The 15,889-nt window shown below is 38.9% G+C and overlaps 1 protein-coding gene across 3 annotated transcripts in view; it reads left to right on the top strand.

The window, feature by feature from the left end:
- Positions 1-15,889, top strand: part of GNPTAB (N-acetylglucosamine-1-phosphate transferase subunits alpha and beta) — a 94,240-nt gene that overhangs the window by 36,228 nt on the left and 42,123 nt on the right. For 2 of the 3 annotated variants that reach the window (XM_039252490.1, XM_039252491.1), the window contains exons 3-7: positions 4,897-5,016; positions 6,312-6,353; positions 8,595-8,800; positions 14,048-14,112; positions 14,379-14,513. In XM_039252490.1, coding sequence (XP_039108421.1) covers positions 4,897-5,016; positions 6,312-6,353; positions 8,595-8,800; positions 14,048-14,112; positions 14,379-14,513 — 568 coding nt within the window. Of the gene's footprint in view, positions 1-4,896; positions 5,017-6,311; positions 6,354-8,594; positions 8,801-14,047; positions 14,113-14,378; positions 14,514-15,889 lie in introns of those variants that run through there. The other variant, XM_039252492.1, reaches the window with a different exon arrangement.

The raw sequence follows: 15,889 nt of genomic DNA, 5'->3' as shown, positions 1-15,889 counted from the left end.
CCTCTGGTTAGATCTGTGCATTGTCCAAAAAACCCACATTCATTAATATTATATAAGAAACTTAAGGAAATATGTCACCATTTGGCCGATCTATGTAACTAAGTAAGCTGTTATTTTCCAATGTGATAACCAACACATTGTTACAAGATCGTTACAGGTGTTACAAAATCTTACATGCATAAAAAAGTCATTCAAAGTGTAAGAAAAAACAATGGATTTCAGTGTAAAAAGCACAAAAAGTTCCTTAATGTGGCTTCACATTCCACACTGCAATGAATTTTTAAGTAACTACTACTTATGTTGGTAGGATCAGAGAAGAAAGCCTACTGTTACCTGAAAAAGCTATTAAAATACACCTCCCCTTCCCAACTACATTATCTGTGTGAACCTGGGTCGTCTTTATACTTCAGCCAAAACAACACATGTGAACAGATTGAACACAGAAGATCCAAGGTGCTTGTTCTCTTCTATGAAGTCATTAACGAGACTGACAGAAAAGTGAAACAGTGCCTCTCTTCTCACTCGTTTTGTTTTGTTTTGTTTTAGAGAATATTATTTCTTCTTAATTCATTTTAAGATGAATTAAGTATGTTTAAAGTGTCTGCTTTATTTTCAAAGATGGTAAATGTGAATAGTTACAGTCTATAAATAAAAGCTTTTGGCGGGTCCTTAATTTTTAAATGTGAAGGGTCTGGAGAGTAAAAAGTTGGTAGAGAACCATTTCTTTCACAAAGCAGTTCTTAAAACCTTAGTGTGCAGCAGAATCCCATGGAAGGCTTGAGAAGATGCAGTTCCCCCCACCTCCAGAGCTTCTGCATCTGGAGGTCTCACAGGGCCTCAGAGAATTTTCATTTCTAATAATGACATGACATTTCACTGGTGGTACCGAAGCTGCCGGTCTGGTGGCTACACTTTGAGAACTAGTGCATTAACAGATTCTTGATGAAATACAATTTTCCTACTTCTTCATTTTCATTTTAGCTGATTTTCCTAAGAAAAGCTCAAAATGGATTGTTTTTTAAATCAAATATTTATCAGGTGTTTATTAAACCTACTGAGCCTTATGCTGTGCTAGGCACTGATGGTACAGTTGCATGAATCCCTGCCCTGAGGGAGCATCAAAATTTTAGAAGGAAAAGTAGCTTTAGAAAATCCAGATACTGAGGTCAGCAGTTTTAATCAACCATTCTTGTTCTCTTTCTGAAAACTTTTGTGTATGTGTGTTAAATATTTCTCCTCCTAATTTTAGATTGCGTTAAAATATAGTTTGATTTTTATATTAGGATATTTCAAAATTGACTAATTTTGAAGATGACCAGTAAATAGATCATATATATAACATATCACATGTTCAAATATATTTTAAAATACCATAATGTTTATAGTGAGTTTTCATCATTTTGCGAGTTTCTCTGCAAGTCTTTTTAATGTTATTTGAAATGCTTTTTTTTTTAATGTTTTCTTTATTTTTGAGAGAGAGAGTATGAGTGGGGAAGGGGCAGAGAGAGAGGGAGACAGAGGATCTAAAGCGGGACTCTGCACTGATGGCAGTGAGCCCAGGAGAGAGCTGAGCCAAAGTGGGACACTTAACCGACTGAGTGACCCAGGCGCCCCTTTAAAAGAAGAGTCCATTCTATATGTCAGTAACAAGTGAATATTTAAATTATCTATTGCTACTAATTGTGAGGCATTAAGTCAGTCTGGGCTTCTTTGGCACTAAGATACCATTTAAGTTCCTGGTTTTCATACCTACTTTATAGAACGTAGAACCAAAGGACTACATTCATGGTATCCTTTACATGTCATAGTGCCTGTGTATTCACTTAAACCAAACTGACTAAAATAAAAGCTGTATTATTGTCACCATGGCTTTGGTTCTGAGTCACAGGTGACTTATTTAGTCTTCAGCTCTAAGACAAAGGCTTTCTTTCATCTGGAAACTAAGATATAGTGGGCTTGTGGTCAGAAAGAAAGACTCAAACTCATTGTGGCCATGTCTAATAGTAGAAAAACAACTGACTCACTGATCTGGGGCAGATCACATGATCTCCTTAGTTTGTTAGTTTAACACCAGAGAATTAAATTAATCTTGTAATGCAACCTTATTAGAAGAGCCAGTACATCAATCCATTATATACTTATTTCCCCAAATGAACATGTATGGATATCCCTTGATTCTATTAAAAAATCTTTATTTATTTATTTATTTTTTTAATTTTTTTTTTTTAATGTTTTATTTCTAGGAGAGAGAGAGAGACAGCGTGAGCAGGGGAGGGTCAGAGAGAGAGGGAGTCACAGACTGAAACAGGCTCCAGGCTCTGAGCTGGCAGTCAGCACAGAGCCCGACGCGGGGCTCGAACCCACGAACCGCGAGATCAAGACCTAAGCGAAAGTCGGACGCTTAACCGACTAAGCCACCCAGGCGCCCCTTAAAAAATCTTTAATAGCAGATAATTACTTTTATAGGATATCTTTGGAATGTGCAGTTCTTTAAAAAAAAATTGTTTAAAAATATGTCATCTAAGCAGTTTTTTAAAATTAATTCTTAGTCTGAGAAATTGAGAGTGAGATGACCTTGGATAATTTAGATGTAGGTAATATAAAACCTCTTTCTTTCTTTCTCTCTCTCTCTCTTTCTTTTTCTTTTTTTCCCTTCCTTCCTTCCTTCCTCTTTCTTTCTTCTTCCTTCCCTCCCTCCCTCTCTCTCTTTCTTTCTTACTTACTTACGGAAAAAACTGATGTATATGTTGAGGGAATGAACTTAGGGTTTTAATTTAGCCAATGAGTATATGTTAAATCTCACTCATATACCAGGCCCTATTTTTAGGCATCTCATGATGAACATGAGGAACTCACTGACCTCATGTAGAACTGGCATTTTAGTGGGGGAAGCTTTTTTTTTTTTTTTAACTTAAAAATGTGAACTACAACCTACATGTAATTCATTCATTCTCAGAGCGGATTTCTGGACTGGCAGCATTGGTAGTACCTGGGATCTTGTTAGAAATGCGAATTCTCAGGCCCTACTCCAGACCTAATAAGTCAGAAACTCTGGGGATGGAGCCCGGCAATCTGTTTTTACATGCCCAAAGGTGATTCTGATGCCTGCTAACATTCGAGAACCATTGGTATAATAAATGCATAAGAAACCTAGCTGAGGAAGCTTTCATATACTGTAACTTATGGTGAGGAGAGAGTCTGAAGATAATGGGAAAGAGGAAGTAATTGAAGCCCGGCACAGAATGCATAGTGCCATTTCTGCCCTAGAGATACTCCATCTAGTGGATGATAGACATGCATAAAAACTAGTACAAAATAGTGTGCTAAGGGTTCCTTAGTGTACAGAGTACAATGAAACTGTGTGGTAAGCAGTACATTCTCTTTGTGGGAGGTGAGGGAAGAGGGCAATTGGGGAAGGAGGAAATGGTTCCGTGAAGCATGAAAGAGGATATTTTAGGCAGTGGGAGAGGCACGTTCATAGGCACAAAAGCTTGCAAGTCTTAGCCTGCTTGGGTAAACAGTTGGGAGTGTGTAGAGCACAAGGGGCACATTATGTAGGAGTTTACGTTTTATTCTGCAGACAGTGGTGAACATTAACAGGAAGGTTGGTAGATGCTCAGCTGTCACATATGTCTGAGTATGAGGGGATTCCTGATTTTTCCCGTGAAGCTCTGGGTCCCTGGTTCCTCTTTGACCCTCATATTCTCGTATGCTCTTCCTTTTGCTCCCCTTGTCTGTGCCACACTGGCCTCTGGTTCATTGATTGTGCCTGTTGGGTGTCTGCCTCAGAACATTTGCACACTTCCCATTCTCTGGACCATTCTTCCCCCGTTACTCACATGGCTTGCTTCCTCTCTTCCTTCATATCTTTGCTGAAATGCCACCTGCCTGTGCATCATAATGAACTTTTATATCATACATCTGAAGTAGACCGGAAAGGTGGGGAGGATTTTGGTTAAGTTGGTAAAAGAAAGGGGAAGAGAGCTTTCAGCCGGGGTAAAACCTGAACAGAACACTAACATGAGGCTTAGGTTGGATACTCAAGAATTAGATGCCTGCCTCACTCCTTATTTTGAGGAAAAGATAAACAAGGAAAAACAGTGAGTAGTTTCAGGAAGGTCGGTGCTAGTGTCTCATATATATATATATATTCATACATATATGTATATAAATCATTGATTCATTGAACAAATACTGAGTGCCTGTATGCTGGGCACTTTTCTAATTGATTGGATACTTTAAGGAACAAAACAAGAAAGTTTCCTGCCCTCTTGGAGCTTACATTCTGGGGGAGGGACACGTACAATTACCAGTGTATGTAACAAGTTAATTATTTTATATGTTAGAAAGGTGGTAAGTGCTATGAAGATAAGAAGAAGCAAGGCAGGGTGAGGAAGGTTGGGAGGGGCTGGGCTTGGCAGCAGGGAATTGGAAGGCTGCAGCATTAATTAGGTTTAGGTCTTCATTATGGACTGTTGGATAGGTCCTTTTTGGTAATTTTGTTTTGCTTTTAACTTCTTTTCTCTGTTTGGCTGCATTTGCATTGCATCACCCTTGTTTGTCAAACTGAGCATGTAGCCTTGTAAGCTGAGCTTCTGGGACTCCCGACAGTCTTAAAAGTAGAGTGATGGCGGCTTCTTTACAGGGTGGTTGTGAGGATTAAATGGTGCAAAACTGCAGAAATTATCTGCATGCATCTTGCAGAGAAAGTTCTCAACAAATAGTCCCTCAGCTCCAGCTTGAAGACACGCAAGTCTGTGATACTGTTGGCTGGTTGGATTACCTTTTCATTGATTTTTTTTCATAATCTTTGAGTTTAAACCCTGTTACATACTCTTACTCCTAAATGTATTGGAAAAACACATGTAAGCTGACGGACCTGTGGCTTTGCCCTAGGCTCTGTCTGCCCATGCCGATTGATGTGGTTTATACCTGGGTGAATGGCACCGATCTTGAACTACTGAAGGAGCTACAGCAAGTCCGAGAACAGATGGAGGAGGAGCAGAAAGCAATGAGGTAAAATGGATTTTTTAAAAACAAAACACACACTGGGGCACCTTGGTGGCTTAGTCAGTTAAGCGTCTGACTCTTGATTTCCACTCAGGTCATGATCTCACAGTTTTGAGCCCCACATCAGGCTCCACACTGACAGTGAAGAGCCTGCTTGGGATTCTCTCTCTTTCTGCCCCTCCACCTCATGTGCACATGCTCGCCCTCTCCTCCCCTCCCCCCACTTCTCTCTCAAAATAAATGGAACTTAAAAGAAAATAACAATATATAATTGGAGTTAAAACACACACACACACACACACACACACACACACTTGTATGAATCTAAGTAACAGTGCATTTCAAACGGGTAGGGTGATGTTCACATTGCTAATCCAAACAAAAACCTGCATCTCACATTTGTGCCATTATAAGATTTTGTCAGTCATGTGTTCAACCCTTATTTCTTGGTGCCCAATGAGGACTCAGCCACTTTGTTAGATGGCTGTTTTATGACTATGCCATTCTAGTGATGCCTTGCTCTCTGAGGGCCTGAAAGGAAAGGAGCTTCCTCTGGGTTCCTGCTTCTTACTCTGTCTGAGTTCAAGGCGTGATACCTTCATGAAATAAGGTGTTGTTATGCAAAAAAGTTTTTTTTCCTTTGAAAAATAAAGCAGGCTTCCAGACTTAACTTTTTTCCATTTGATACAGTACAAAGTATGTTCTTTTTACCCCTTTTAATATCAAATCATACAATATGGTATTAGAAACTGCTAATTTTTTATATGTGGAATTTTGATCATTTTAGTTAATTATCTGAGAAAGGTACAATACACTTGAATGGAGAACCTTAAGAGCTAGAGATCTGGCTGATATAACTTTTCTTCTGATTCCTTAGCATTTGCTGAGAATTTCTCCATTTCTTCATTCATTTCTTCACAAATATTACGGGTGCTCCCAGTTGCAGGTCATTGGTGAAGTTATACTGCAACAAAGTTTCTCTCTCTCTTTGTGTCAGAGACCTTCCCAGTGCATGAAAATGACTCTGGCAGCCTCGTACAATATTTTAGTCGTAAAACATACAAGTTTAAATCAATTTTTATGGTTCCTGTAGGAGCTATGTGATAATAATTGTTGAGCATATTTCATTGAAACTTAAAATTTATGACACATCTTAAATGTTGTAAGCATTATATTTTCTGACCTACTGGTTAGTTCCAGTAGAGTAAATAAGAAAATCCGTGTTGTTAGTCACCTTTTGTTCACATTTTGGACTAGTACTAGCTCCTGAATATGTAATGAAATATGTTTGTTTTCATTAGAGAAATGCTTGGGAAGAATACAACAGAACCAACCAAAAAGAGGTAAGTGTTTTGATTTTCCTCTCAGGAATAGAAGTTGAAGTATTGAAGTGAAACTTCCAGGTTCTTACTTGTTTTGTTGGATATACAGTATTTTGTGTTTACTATTCCTCTTTAATCCCTTATCTGTTAGCTTTTGACCCTAAATTAATTGCCTTTTTTAGATGAGAAATCTTGCAGTGCCAAAGGAATAGTTGATTGAGAACTAACAAAGCTTTATTGTTTCTGGATGGGTTAGGTTTTTGGATGTCAGGTTTTTCTGCTCTGTTGTTTCCATTACTGTCTTGGTGCGCTGTTCTTTTGGTCCACTTAAAGTGTAACTTCTACCCCGGTGTTTTCATTTATAGAACTTCTATTCATCACTCAGTTGTGTGTTTATTATGTTTTCCCTTATCTTTAAAAGCTGTCATCGTTGAATGTCTTATATTTAAGGGCTTGGGAAGGGGATTTAGCCCAGTGCTAAGAATCAGATGTGTCCATCATGATTTGAATCATACCTGACCCTGATAGATCCTGAAAACAAAACTGCCTCACTGACAAGCAGAAATTTCTGTTAACAGCACTTCCCCACTTAACCATTAGTCTTAAAATAAAAGAGTTATTTTATAGAAATGATCCTAAGGAATTTTGAGATCTAGAAGTAACTTTTGAATCATTTCTTCATGTTCTGTATATTTATTTTTAAAAGGTTTTTTTTTTAAACATTTTATTTTATTTTTTGAGAGACAGAGCATGAGCAGGAGAGGGGCAGAGAGAGAGACACAGAATCTGGATGAGGCTCCAGGCTCTGAGCTGTCAGCACAGAGCCCGATGCAGGGCTTGAACCCACAATAGTAAGATCATGACCTGAGCCGAAGTCGGACACTCAACCGACTGAGCCACCGAGGCACCCCTCTGTATGTTTGTTTATAAATATACTGCTGGTAGCACTGTTATTTTTAAGTGACATAAATAAAATTTTTAATTATTTAAAGTAATGATGCCACACTACAGAAGGGTTGAGAAGAGAGTAAAAAGAGCAAGCTCATACTTATACGCCCCCCTTTCAACAACTGTGATCATTTTATTACTCCCTTTTTGTGCATGTATTTATAGTAATTTATGATCTCTGTGCAATTTTGTATCCTGCTTTAAAAACTGTATAAAATCTACACATCTGTGTTCATAAATTATCTTCATGCTTATCAGTTTTAATAGTTATAAAATATTCCATAAGGTAACTGTACTATAATTTATTAAATATTGGGCACTTCTGTATTTTCACTATTGTAAATATTTTTTGATCTTATATTTGGGTTTGTGGCATTTTCTGTATGTGGCTTTGTTTTTCCTGTTTTGTTTCTCTTCTCCTATTTGGACTAGATTCCTGGAAGTGAACTACTGAGGTAGAAGCATATGTATAAGTTTTTATGGGTCTGAATAAGTATACCCACGTATACTACGAAATTGCTTCTCCAGAGAGAAAATGGGAACACTATTTGCAGTGACGCCAGCAGTGTTTGAAAGGGATAGGTTTACTGTGCTTGCAGTTACATTGAGTCCATTTTTTGAGGGATGCTAATTTAGTAAACAAAATGTGATGCCTCATTGGGGTTTTTTTTTTTGGCATTTCTTTAAATATTAGTGAATTTGGACAATTTTATATATTGTTTAACTATTCATAGCTGTCCCTTTGTGATTCTCTAGCCATGTTTTGTCCATTGTTTATTTAGGTAATATGTTTATTCTAGGCATTCCTTGTATTTAGATAGAAATACCTTATACATTCATCTTAGAACCTTGTCACGTTTGCTGTTGTTTCCATTGGTGTCGTGTGTCTTTTGAATGCAATTTATTGCATTCTAATCGGAATTGATAAATTGTATCTGGTAGGATGACACTCTGTTAAACAGAATTTAACTATTCCTGCTCTGCCTAGTGATAGACTTCACTAGAATTATGAGTAATCTATAAAATGGTAGTAATGAAGTGCTTAGTTTCTCGTGCACCTTTGAGTTAGTAAATTTTGGTGGCAATCATATTAATAGGAGCTTGAAAGCTCCTGTAGAGCTGCGTATATTTAATAATTTTATGTCCTACTTGCTATCTTGTTATATTCTTGAGATAAGATTCCTTGTTAAAAAAGATTGGGATTTTTTTTATGAATATAGAAAAGCATCTGGAAAACTTAGTAGTACCAGCAAACTTTTCAGTGTTGATAGCATTGTCAAGAACGTTTGTGAGCATGTTGGTGTCTGTTCCCAGCGAGAAGCAGCTGGAGTGTTTGTTGACGCACTGCATTAAGGCGCCCATGTTCGTCCTGGACCCAGCACTGCCGGTCAACGTCACACTGAAGGACCTGCCATCGCTTCATCCTTCTTTTCATTCTGCCAGTGACGTATTCAACGTTGCAAAACCCAAAAACCCTTCCACTAATGTCTCAGTTGTTGTTTTCGACAGTGCCAAGAATGGTAAGATCTCCTTATGGGTATTTTAAAATCATGTTCTCATTGGCAGTATGAATAACAAAATTCTGAATGGAACAGACATGATTCAGTTTTAAAGAAGTGTCTGATAAACCAAAAATATAACGAGAGAGGCAGAAGCGCTGCTGCTGTATTTCAGTTCTGACTTGAGAAAAGGATTGCATACATTTTACTCTGTGGAATACACTTGTCTTTCTGTGCTCTGGTCAGGACCTTAACTCTGATACGTAGATTTACCTTATTCTCTAGCCTCTGAGTCTTTGTGGAGGCTTACTATTGTTATTACTACTACCACCATATAACTCTTCAGAAAGGTTTTCTACAGTATGGAATGAACATACCTGGAACATTCTTCCTTTACATCCTGAAATATCTGTTCATACGGGTGATTTGGCCAGATAACAGAATTGAAATTGTAATTTCTGGCATTGAACAATACCTGCATCTAGAGAGCCCATCTTCCCACTTGGCCACTGAGCTGCTGAGCCCCACGCCTGGGTCTCCTCTAGCCTGTTGTCTCTCATGCTTCCTCTGCACTGAGCCTCTCTCCTCAGACGCTCTGTTTTTCACTTGTATAAGATGAAAGCTGTCATGTTCCCTTTACAGCATTCAGTCTTAGTCTCATTCTTTCCATGTCATACCTCCTAGCTGAAATCTTTGGAATTATCTTCGATATGTTCTTGCTTTTTAATCTCCATCACCAGTATATTGACCTTACCCTATTACTTTTGCTTTTTGCAAATGATTCTCCCCTTTCTTACTCATCTCACTTCCTTCGCACCAGACTCAATTTCTTCACACAGGCTGCAGTGATAGTCGCCTAGCCACTCTGCCTACCTGTAAAGTTCTTCTCCAGTCTGTCCAGCACATAACTGTAAGCGAATCAGAAAGCTCTGATTTTACTGGTCCGCTTCCTTTTTGAAGACCGTAATATAGTAGTACTTGTTTTTCATATGGATACAGAATTCTCTTCCTTGGTGGTCAGGACTCAGCTTTGACTGCCTTGACTCTGCCCATTGTTCCTCACATTCCAGCCCTCCAGCAGCTCCTCCAGACTGCCCGTCTTCACATGTGGGGCCGCTCTCCCCGCCCCCTTCCCCCCCAGCCCATCTCCTGTTCTTTCACGCCTTGTCTCAAGTTCTGTCTCCATGAAGATCCCGGGCCGTCGGTTCACAGTGATTCTGTTTATTCTGACTTCTCTGTATCCCTGTAGTGCTTGTCACCCGACTCACAACTTTGTTTTTGGTTGTGCAGGAGTTGATGGTATTCTCATCTAATTTCTTAATCGAGCCAGAAACCTTATCACTCACCAGTTTGTGTCCTGAACAGTATCGAACATTGTGCTGTCTTATTAAATACTTAATGAGGTGTTTGTTAATTTGAAAGGAAATTGTAACCTAAGTATAGATATCATCCCCTTTACTCTCTAGATTTCTTTCTTAAATACATTTTTGTATTTAAGTTATAGTTTAAATATATAGGGAAAGTAAAGGGATAATCTTTGACAAATTATAGCAAATTAATCTGTTTTCTTGTTTGGCTAAATTCAGCATTGTTAGGTATGTATGTATGTATGTATGTATGTATTTCATTTTGAGAGAGAATGTGGAAGGAATAAAGGGAGGGAGAGAGAGAGAATCCCAAGCAGGCGCCACACTGTCACCATGGAGCCTGATGTGGGGTTTGAACTCAGGAACTGCGAGATCATGGCCTGAGCGGAAATCAGACGCTCGACCAACTGACTGAGCCACCCGGTTGCCTCTAGCTTTGTTTTTTACATTACTTAAGGTGCTCTGATAACATTCCATCTGAAGAGAAAAGGAAATGACATTATGTTAAGAATTATAATAATTCACTTATAACGTCTATGGAGAGAATCTTGGGTTTTTCTTCTGCTAATTTTATAACCTAGCAAAGACTCAAGAGGTTTGTAAATTTTGATATAAATAAAATCTGAATAAATACTGTTTTTGAATTCCCACTTAGGTTTCTGTTTGCCTGCCCTCCTTATTCATTGGTCAAATAAAATTTGTTGGGCCATTGCTCTGTGTTGGTGGTGTTTCCAGGTAACAGGGAAACAGCAGAGAACAAAAAAGGCACGTCCGTGCCTTCATGGAGCTCTTATTTCTAGTGCACCATAGACTCATTCTTTATCCTCCTCAATAATCTAGATCAATGACTGCCAAATTCTTTCTGAAAGGATCAGATAGTAAATATTTTAGGCTTTGTGGGCAAGAGGCAAATGGAGGATGTTATGTAGGCATTTTTATAGGTATTCAACATTTAGCGTTTTTAAGAGGTCATTTGCTTGGGGCCACGCTAAAACAGACAGTGGCTAAATTTTGGCCATGAAATGCCAGCCCCTGATCTTGATGAAAATATTTGTTCCACATATGATGTTCCATTTATCTCATTTAACCTCTTTCTAGTTAACCATCAAAAATTTGACTTTTTTTCTCTTTGTGAAATGTGTCATTTCTGCCCCTCTGATGATTCTGCTACTCTATCGAGTAGATAGCACTTCAACAGACACGCAGTCCAGCCCTGTAGCCTTGGCCTGGGTTTCCTCAGCAAAGTGGTTTTTCCAGTCAAGCTTATCCCCTTTGAGCTACAGGAAATGAATTTTCTCCTGTGATAGTTCACTTTATCTCTGGAGTACATTGTCCTTTACAAGGAATTATAGTGTTTCCTTATAGCTTTCTCACACTGGGTAAATTTGTACTTGTTGGGATCTTACAGAACTCATGTAATATAATCCCTTTCCCATGTGATATTTCTTTTCATTCTTACTCCTTTAGCTGTCTCTTAGGGGCTTGTCTGTGTTCTAGTTTGCTCTTCTCAGAATGAGCTTTAGTTTCTCTTACTTTTAAAGTGTGTCAAGTAGAATAGAACATTTTTTTTCAGTGTGGTTCAATCTGCAAAGAGTGGATCTGTTCATTCAGTAAGTATTTGTTGGGTGCATACCTTGTACCAAGTAATATTCTCAGTGCTGAAAATGTAGACAAGAAGAAAATGAAGAAAGAGACAAAAATCTTTGCCCTCATTGAGTTTACATCTTGGCAGAAGGAGGCAGCCAAAACAGCATACGAATAAATTATGTAATTTGTAGGAGACAAGTGGTATACAGAAAAATTGAGCCAAAGAAATTGAGTGATAGGGGCAGACTCACTGAGAAGGTCATTTTTGAGTGAAAATTTAAAGAAGGTGAGAGGACCAGCAACATGAATGTATTGGGAAGAAGTGATTCAGTTAAGTGAAATAGCCAGTGCAAAGTCCCTGAGGCAGGAGTGTGTCTGGCATGTTTGAAGAAGAGCAGAGAGGCTGGTGTGGCTGGAATAGGGTGAACAAGAAAGACAGGTAAGAGATTAGCCTAGAGAAGTAATGGGGAACAGAGGGGGTCTGCCCTGGCAGCCATGGCGAGGACTTTGGCTTTAGCTCAGAGTGTAGTGAGCAATCATTGGAGGATTTTGAGTACAGGAGTGATATGATCTGACTAATGTTCCAAAAGGAGCAGTCTGGCTGCTGCAGTGCGAATAAACTGAGGAGAGGCAAAGATACAATCATTCAGCAAGAGTCAGGCAAGAGGGAAGACGGCTTGGATCGGAGTAGTAGAGAGAACAAGTTGGATTCTGGACATTTTGAAGGTCAACCTAACAGGATTTCCTGATAGGTTGATGGTAGGGAATAGAGCCCCACTTGTCTCTCTCCCTCTCTCTCTGTCCCTCCGGGAACTCTCTCTCTTCTCCCTCCCTCACTTGCACCCTCAAATCAATAAATCAATAAAGCACAGAATTACAGTAGAAATTCAGTATGGCCACAGCACATTGTTGACTTACTGAATTTGCCCTAGACTAAAACACCTGTCTTTTTAAAGAAACAGTACACGCTAACGCCCCAATACTTCTTAATTTATGCTCGTGTAGTTGGTTTTTGGTGCCAAGTTAAAGGTCTTAAACTTTTGTGTATAGAAGGTTTCATTTTGTTAGGTCTGACTCATTGCTCTAAGTAAGAACTTTGAGGAAACCCTACCTCGTATGTTATCCAGGAGAATCACTTCTCTGTCGGCTTTACGTAAGTGCACACGTTTCACAAGCATTCCTTCTATGTCTTCCAAAACCTTGAAGGATTGTGGAACAACACAGAACCTATGGGGCAATCTTTGAAACCTCTCTCTAGGTTACTTGTGGCTTTATAATTTCAGTCTTCAGTCAGAATTGGTTATAAGCCACCAAATTTAGGATCTAGGCTAAGTCTCTGTTATATCCATAAAGATGACATGAGATGTCATTAGCTACTTTGCTGAGTTTGTGTACAAATGATACATCACATCTGTTAGAGTTCTTTCATCTGCCTGCACAGAACCCACCATGTCAGTGGGGAAAGAGAGAGACAGAGAGAGGTGCATATCTGATAAATTTATTTGTAATGAACTCATAATTCTTAGTGCTCAGTGCTTCCTTTAAAGATTAATAGTATACTGCAAAGGCTTTGATTTTTTTCATTGCTCACCAATTCTATTTTTATGGTACATCTGAAACTCTTGTCTAGGATGAGCAGCCATCTCGACAGGTCAGAACCTGCTTTCCGTGCCCATTTTGAAGATTATAGCCTTTTGACCTCTCCTGTTTTCCAAGATCCTTGCTGACGGCAGCAAGTTGATAATGTCATTTGTCCCCATCACTTTAGAATTCTTGCCCAGTTGGGTGGTGTCATCGCCCCTCTGCACCCTCCAACGTAATCTGCTCAATTTAGCCTTACCTGATGAATTTTAGGAATTATTGTGAACCTTGAGGAACTCTAGGATCTACAGTGGCTTCCTGCTGTTCATCATAATGCCATTGGCCTGGCTTTCAAAGGCTTTTCTTCTGGTTACCCCTTTTTCCTAGTACCCACCACTCCCAAATGTTTTACTTGTGCCAAATAATTCTTTTTTTTCTTTTAATTAAATATGTCGATGTTTGCTCCTGCATCTGTGATTCTCTCGATCTGTCATTTTCATGTTTCTGCTGCCTGTATGAATCTCTTTTTCAGTACTGCAAAATTTAATTTAATTGTACACTGGTATTACATCATTCCCCTTTTGTTGGATAGGTTAATTTTGTTTTCCCCAGCTAACTTTTTCTGAGGCCATGTATTCTGCTATAACAGTCTCAAAATGCTTTGTAGTGTCCTGGCAGAGATCATAATAGTATTCATTAAAAATGTGCTTGCTTATTGTATTCTTTATTGTAGTTGAAGATGCCCAGAATGGAATGTTTAAGGGAAACAGCAAACAGACAGTTTGGAGGGGCTATTTGGTATGTTATTTTAAATTAATTGTATTTGCGTAGTAGGCTAGAATAAAAGTATAAATAATAAAAAGCTGTTTTACCTTGAGAGGCTTTTTAATGTATACTTTTCTTCTGAGCCAAGCTTACAAGTCTTAATGAGTGCTGATTTAAGTAACCATAACGTTCTGATTTTGAAGCTGGTAGATGTAGAAATTCTTTGTTTTCCTAGCTGTAAATTTTCAGCAGCCATATGATATGGAAAGTGAGTTGTGTTTTTCCCTCTCTTATTTTAGACCACGGATAAAGAAGTCCCTGGGTTAGTGCTAATGCAAGATTTGGCATTCCTGAGTGGATTTCCACTGACATTCAAGGAAACAAATCAACTAAAAACAAAATTGCCAGAAAATCTTTCTTCTAAAATAAAACTGGTAAGAGCATAGGAACCAAGCAGTGCGTATAGCACATTTCATGTAATGCCAGACTCTTCTCTTGTGGTCCATTTGATTCTAGTATAGCTGACAGTCATAAGCAGAGAGGGTCTCTATTCTGCCACTGAGTTGTCATGGAGATGGCTCTTTCTTATAGAAGATCCTTACTGTTCACTTTTTATTTGGGCAAAAGTTTCAGAGTCTTATTTGGTTTACTGTATTCCCAGAGAGAAACATGATTCATTTGTTTAACGACTGAGCTCCTACTTTGTCTCAGGTGCTGTTATACCTGCCAATAATATAGTGGTGGACAAAACAGACAAAAGCCCTGGTGGGGATTCCAGTGGAAGGAAATGGAAGTACAGAAGGAGGGAGTAGGGGAGGTCATACTTAGAGTAAGTAGACATGGACCGCAGCCTGAGCCTTTATTAATAGTCTTCACTCCTAGAGGCGGGGTGCGTCAGATACTTGGAATTTTGATAACATGAAACCCTTCTTCACTGGTAGCTAATTGAACCACTAATGGATTTAGAACTTATACCTATTAACTCTTCGCACTTTGATGCTATTTGTTAGAATTGATTCTGGAGGCTGCACCAAGACATGCCCTTTCCTTTAATATTTATTGTTTTCAGAGCCACTTGCCCTGCTGTGTGGGTGTTCTTTCCTTTTGACCATATGTCAAGACACCTGCAGTTCTGTCAGAAACATTCCTGGTTGTGAAATATGAATGCCTTTTTCTTAGACCAGAACGCATAAAGTTCTGGGCTCAGAAATTTTTAGGGTCTGGTTTTCTTGATTTTACAAGGAAACAGTCCTTAAATTCTGCCACAGTCAGGTTCCTGACTCCTACTTCCTTCTACTGATGTCGTTGAACAATTTGGAGGTGAAAGGATAGAGATGGGGAAGCAGTGGTGGAGGAGAGCAGTGATTGGGGAGTTCTTCTTAGTTCCTGTCTTGAACATGTTTTTATACCCTGCCCCACCCCTGAAGTTCCCTTTAACTTTTTTTAATTTTTATTTTTTTATTAAAAAAATTTGTGTGTGTGTTTATTATTGAGACAGAGAGAAACAGCATGAGTGGCAGAGGGGCAGAGAGAGAGGGAGACACAGAATCTGAAGCAAGCTCCAGGTCTGAGGTGTCAGCACAGAGCCTGATGCTCTGTGGGCTTGAACCCACAAACTGTTAGATCATGACCTGAGCTGAAGTCAGATGCTTAACTGACTGAGCCACCCAGGGGCCGCTCCCTTTAACTTCTTTTCTCCATAAACGTATCACTGTTTTAAGACACAGTGCATTACCTCTGTAAATTGCGATGGTAATAGAATGGTATTTATATTCTTTCTTTTTTTTCATATTTTTCTAAATTTTTTTTA

Source organism: Hyaena hyaena, unplaced genomic scaffold (assembly GCF_003009895.1).
Source record: "Hyaena hyaena isolate Hyena2069 unplaced genomic scaffold, ASM300989v1 scaffold_417, whole genome shotgun sequence".
NCBI classification, from domain to species: domain Eukaryota; kingdom Metazoa; phylum Chordata; class Mammalia; order Carnivora; family Hyaenidae; genus Hyaena; species Hyaena hyaena.
Note: the sequence above shows the minus strand (reverse complement) of the source record. Positions and strands in the feature narration are given on the sequence as shown.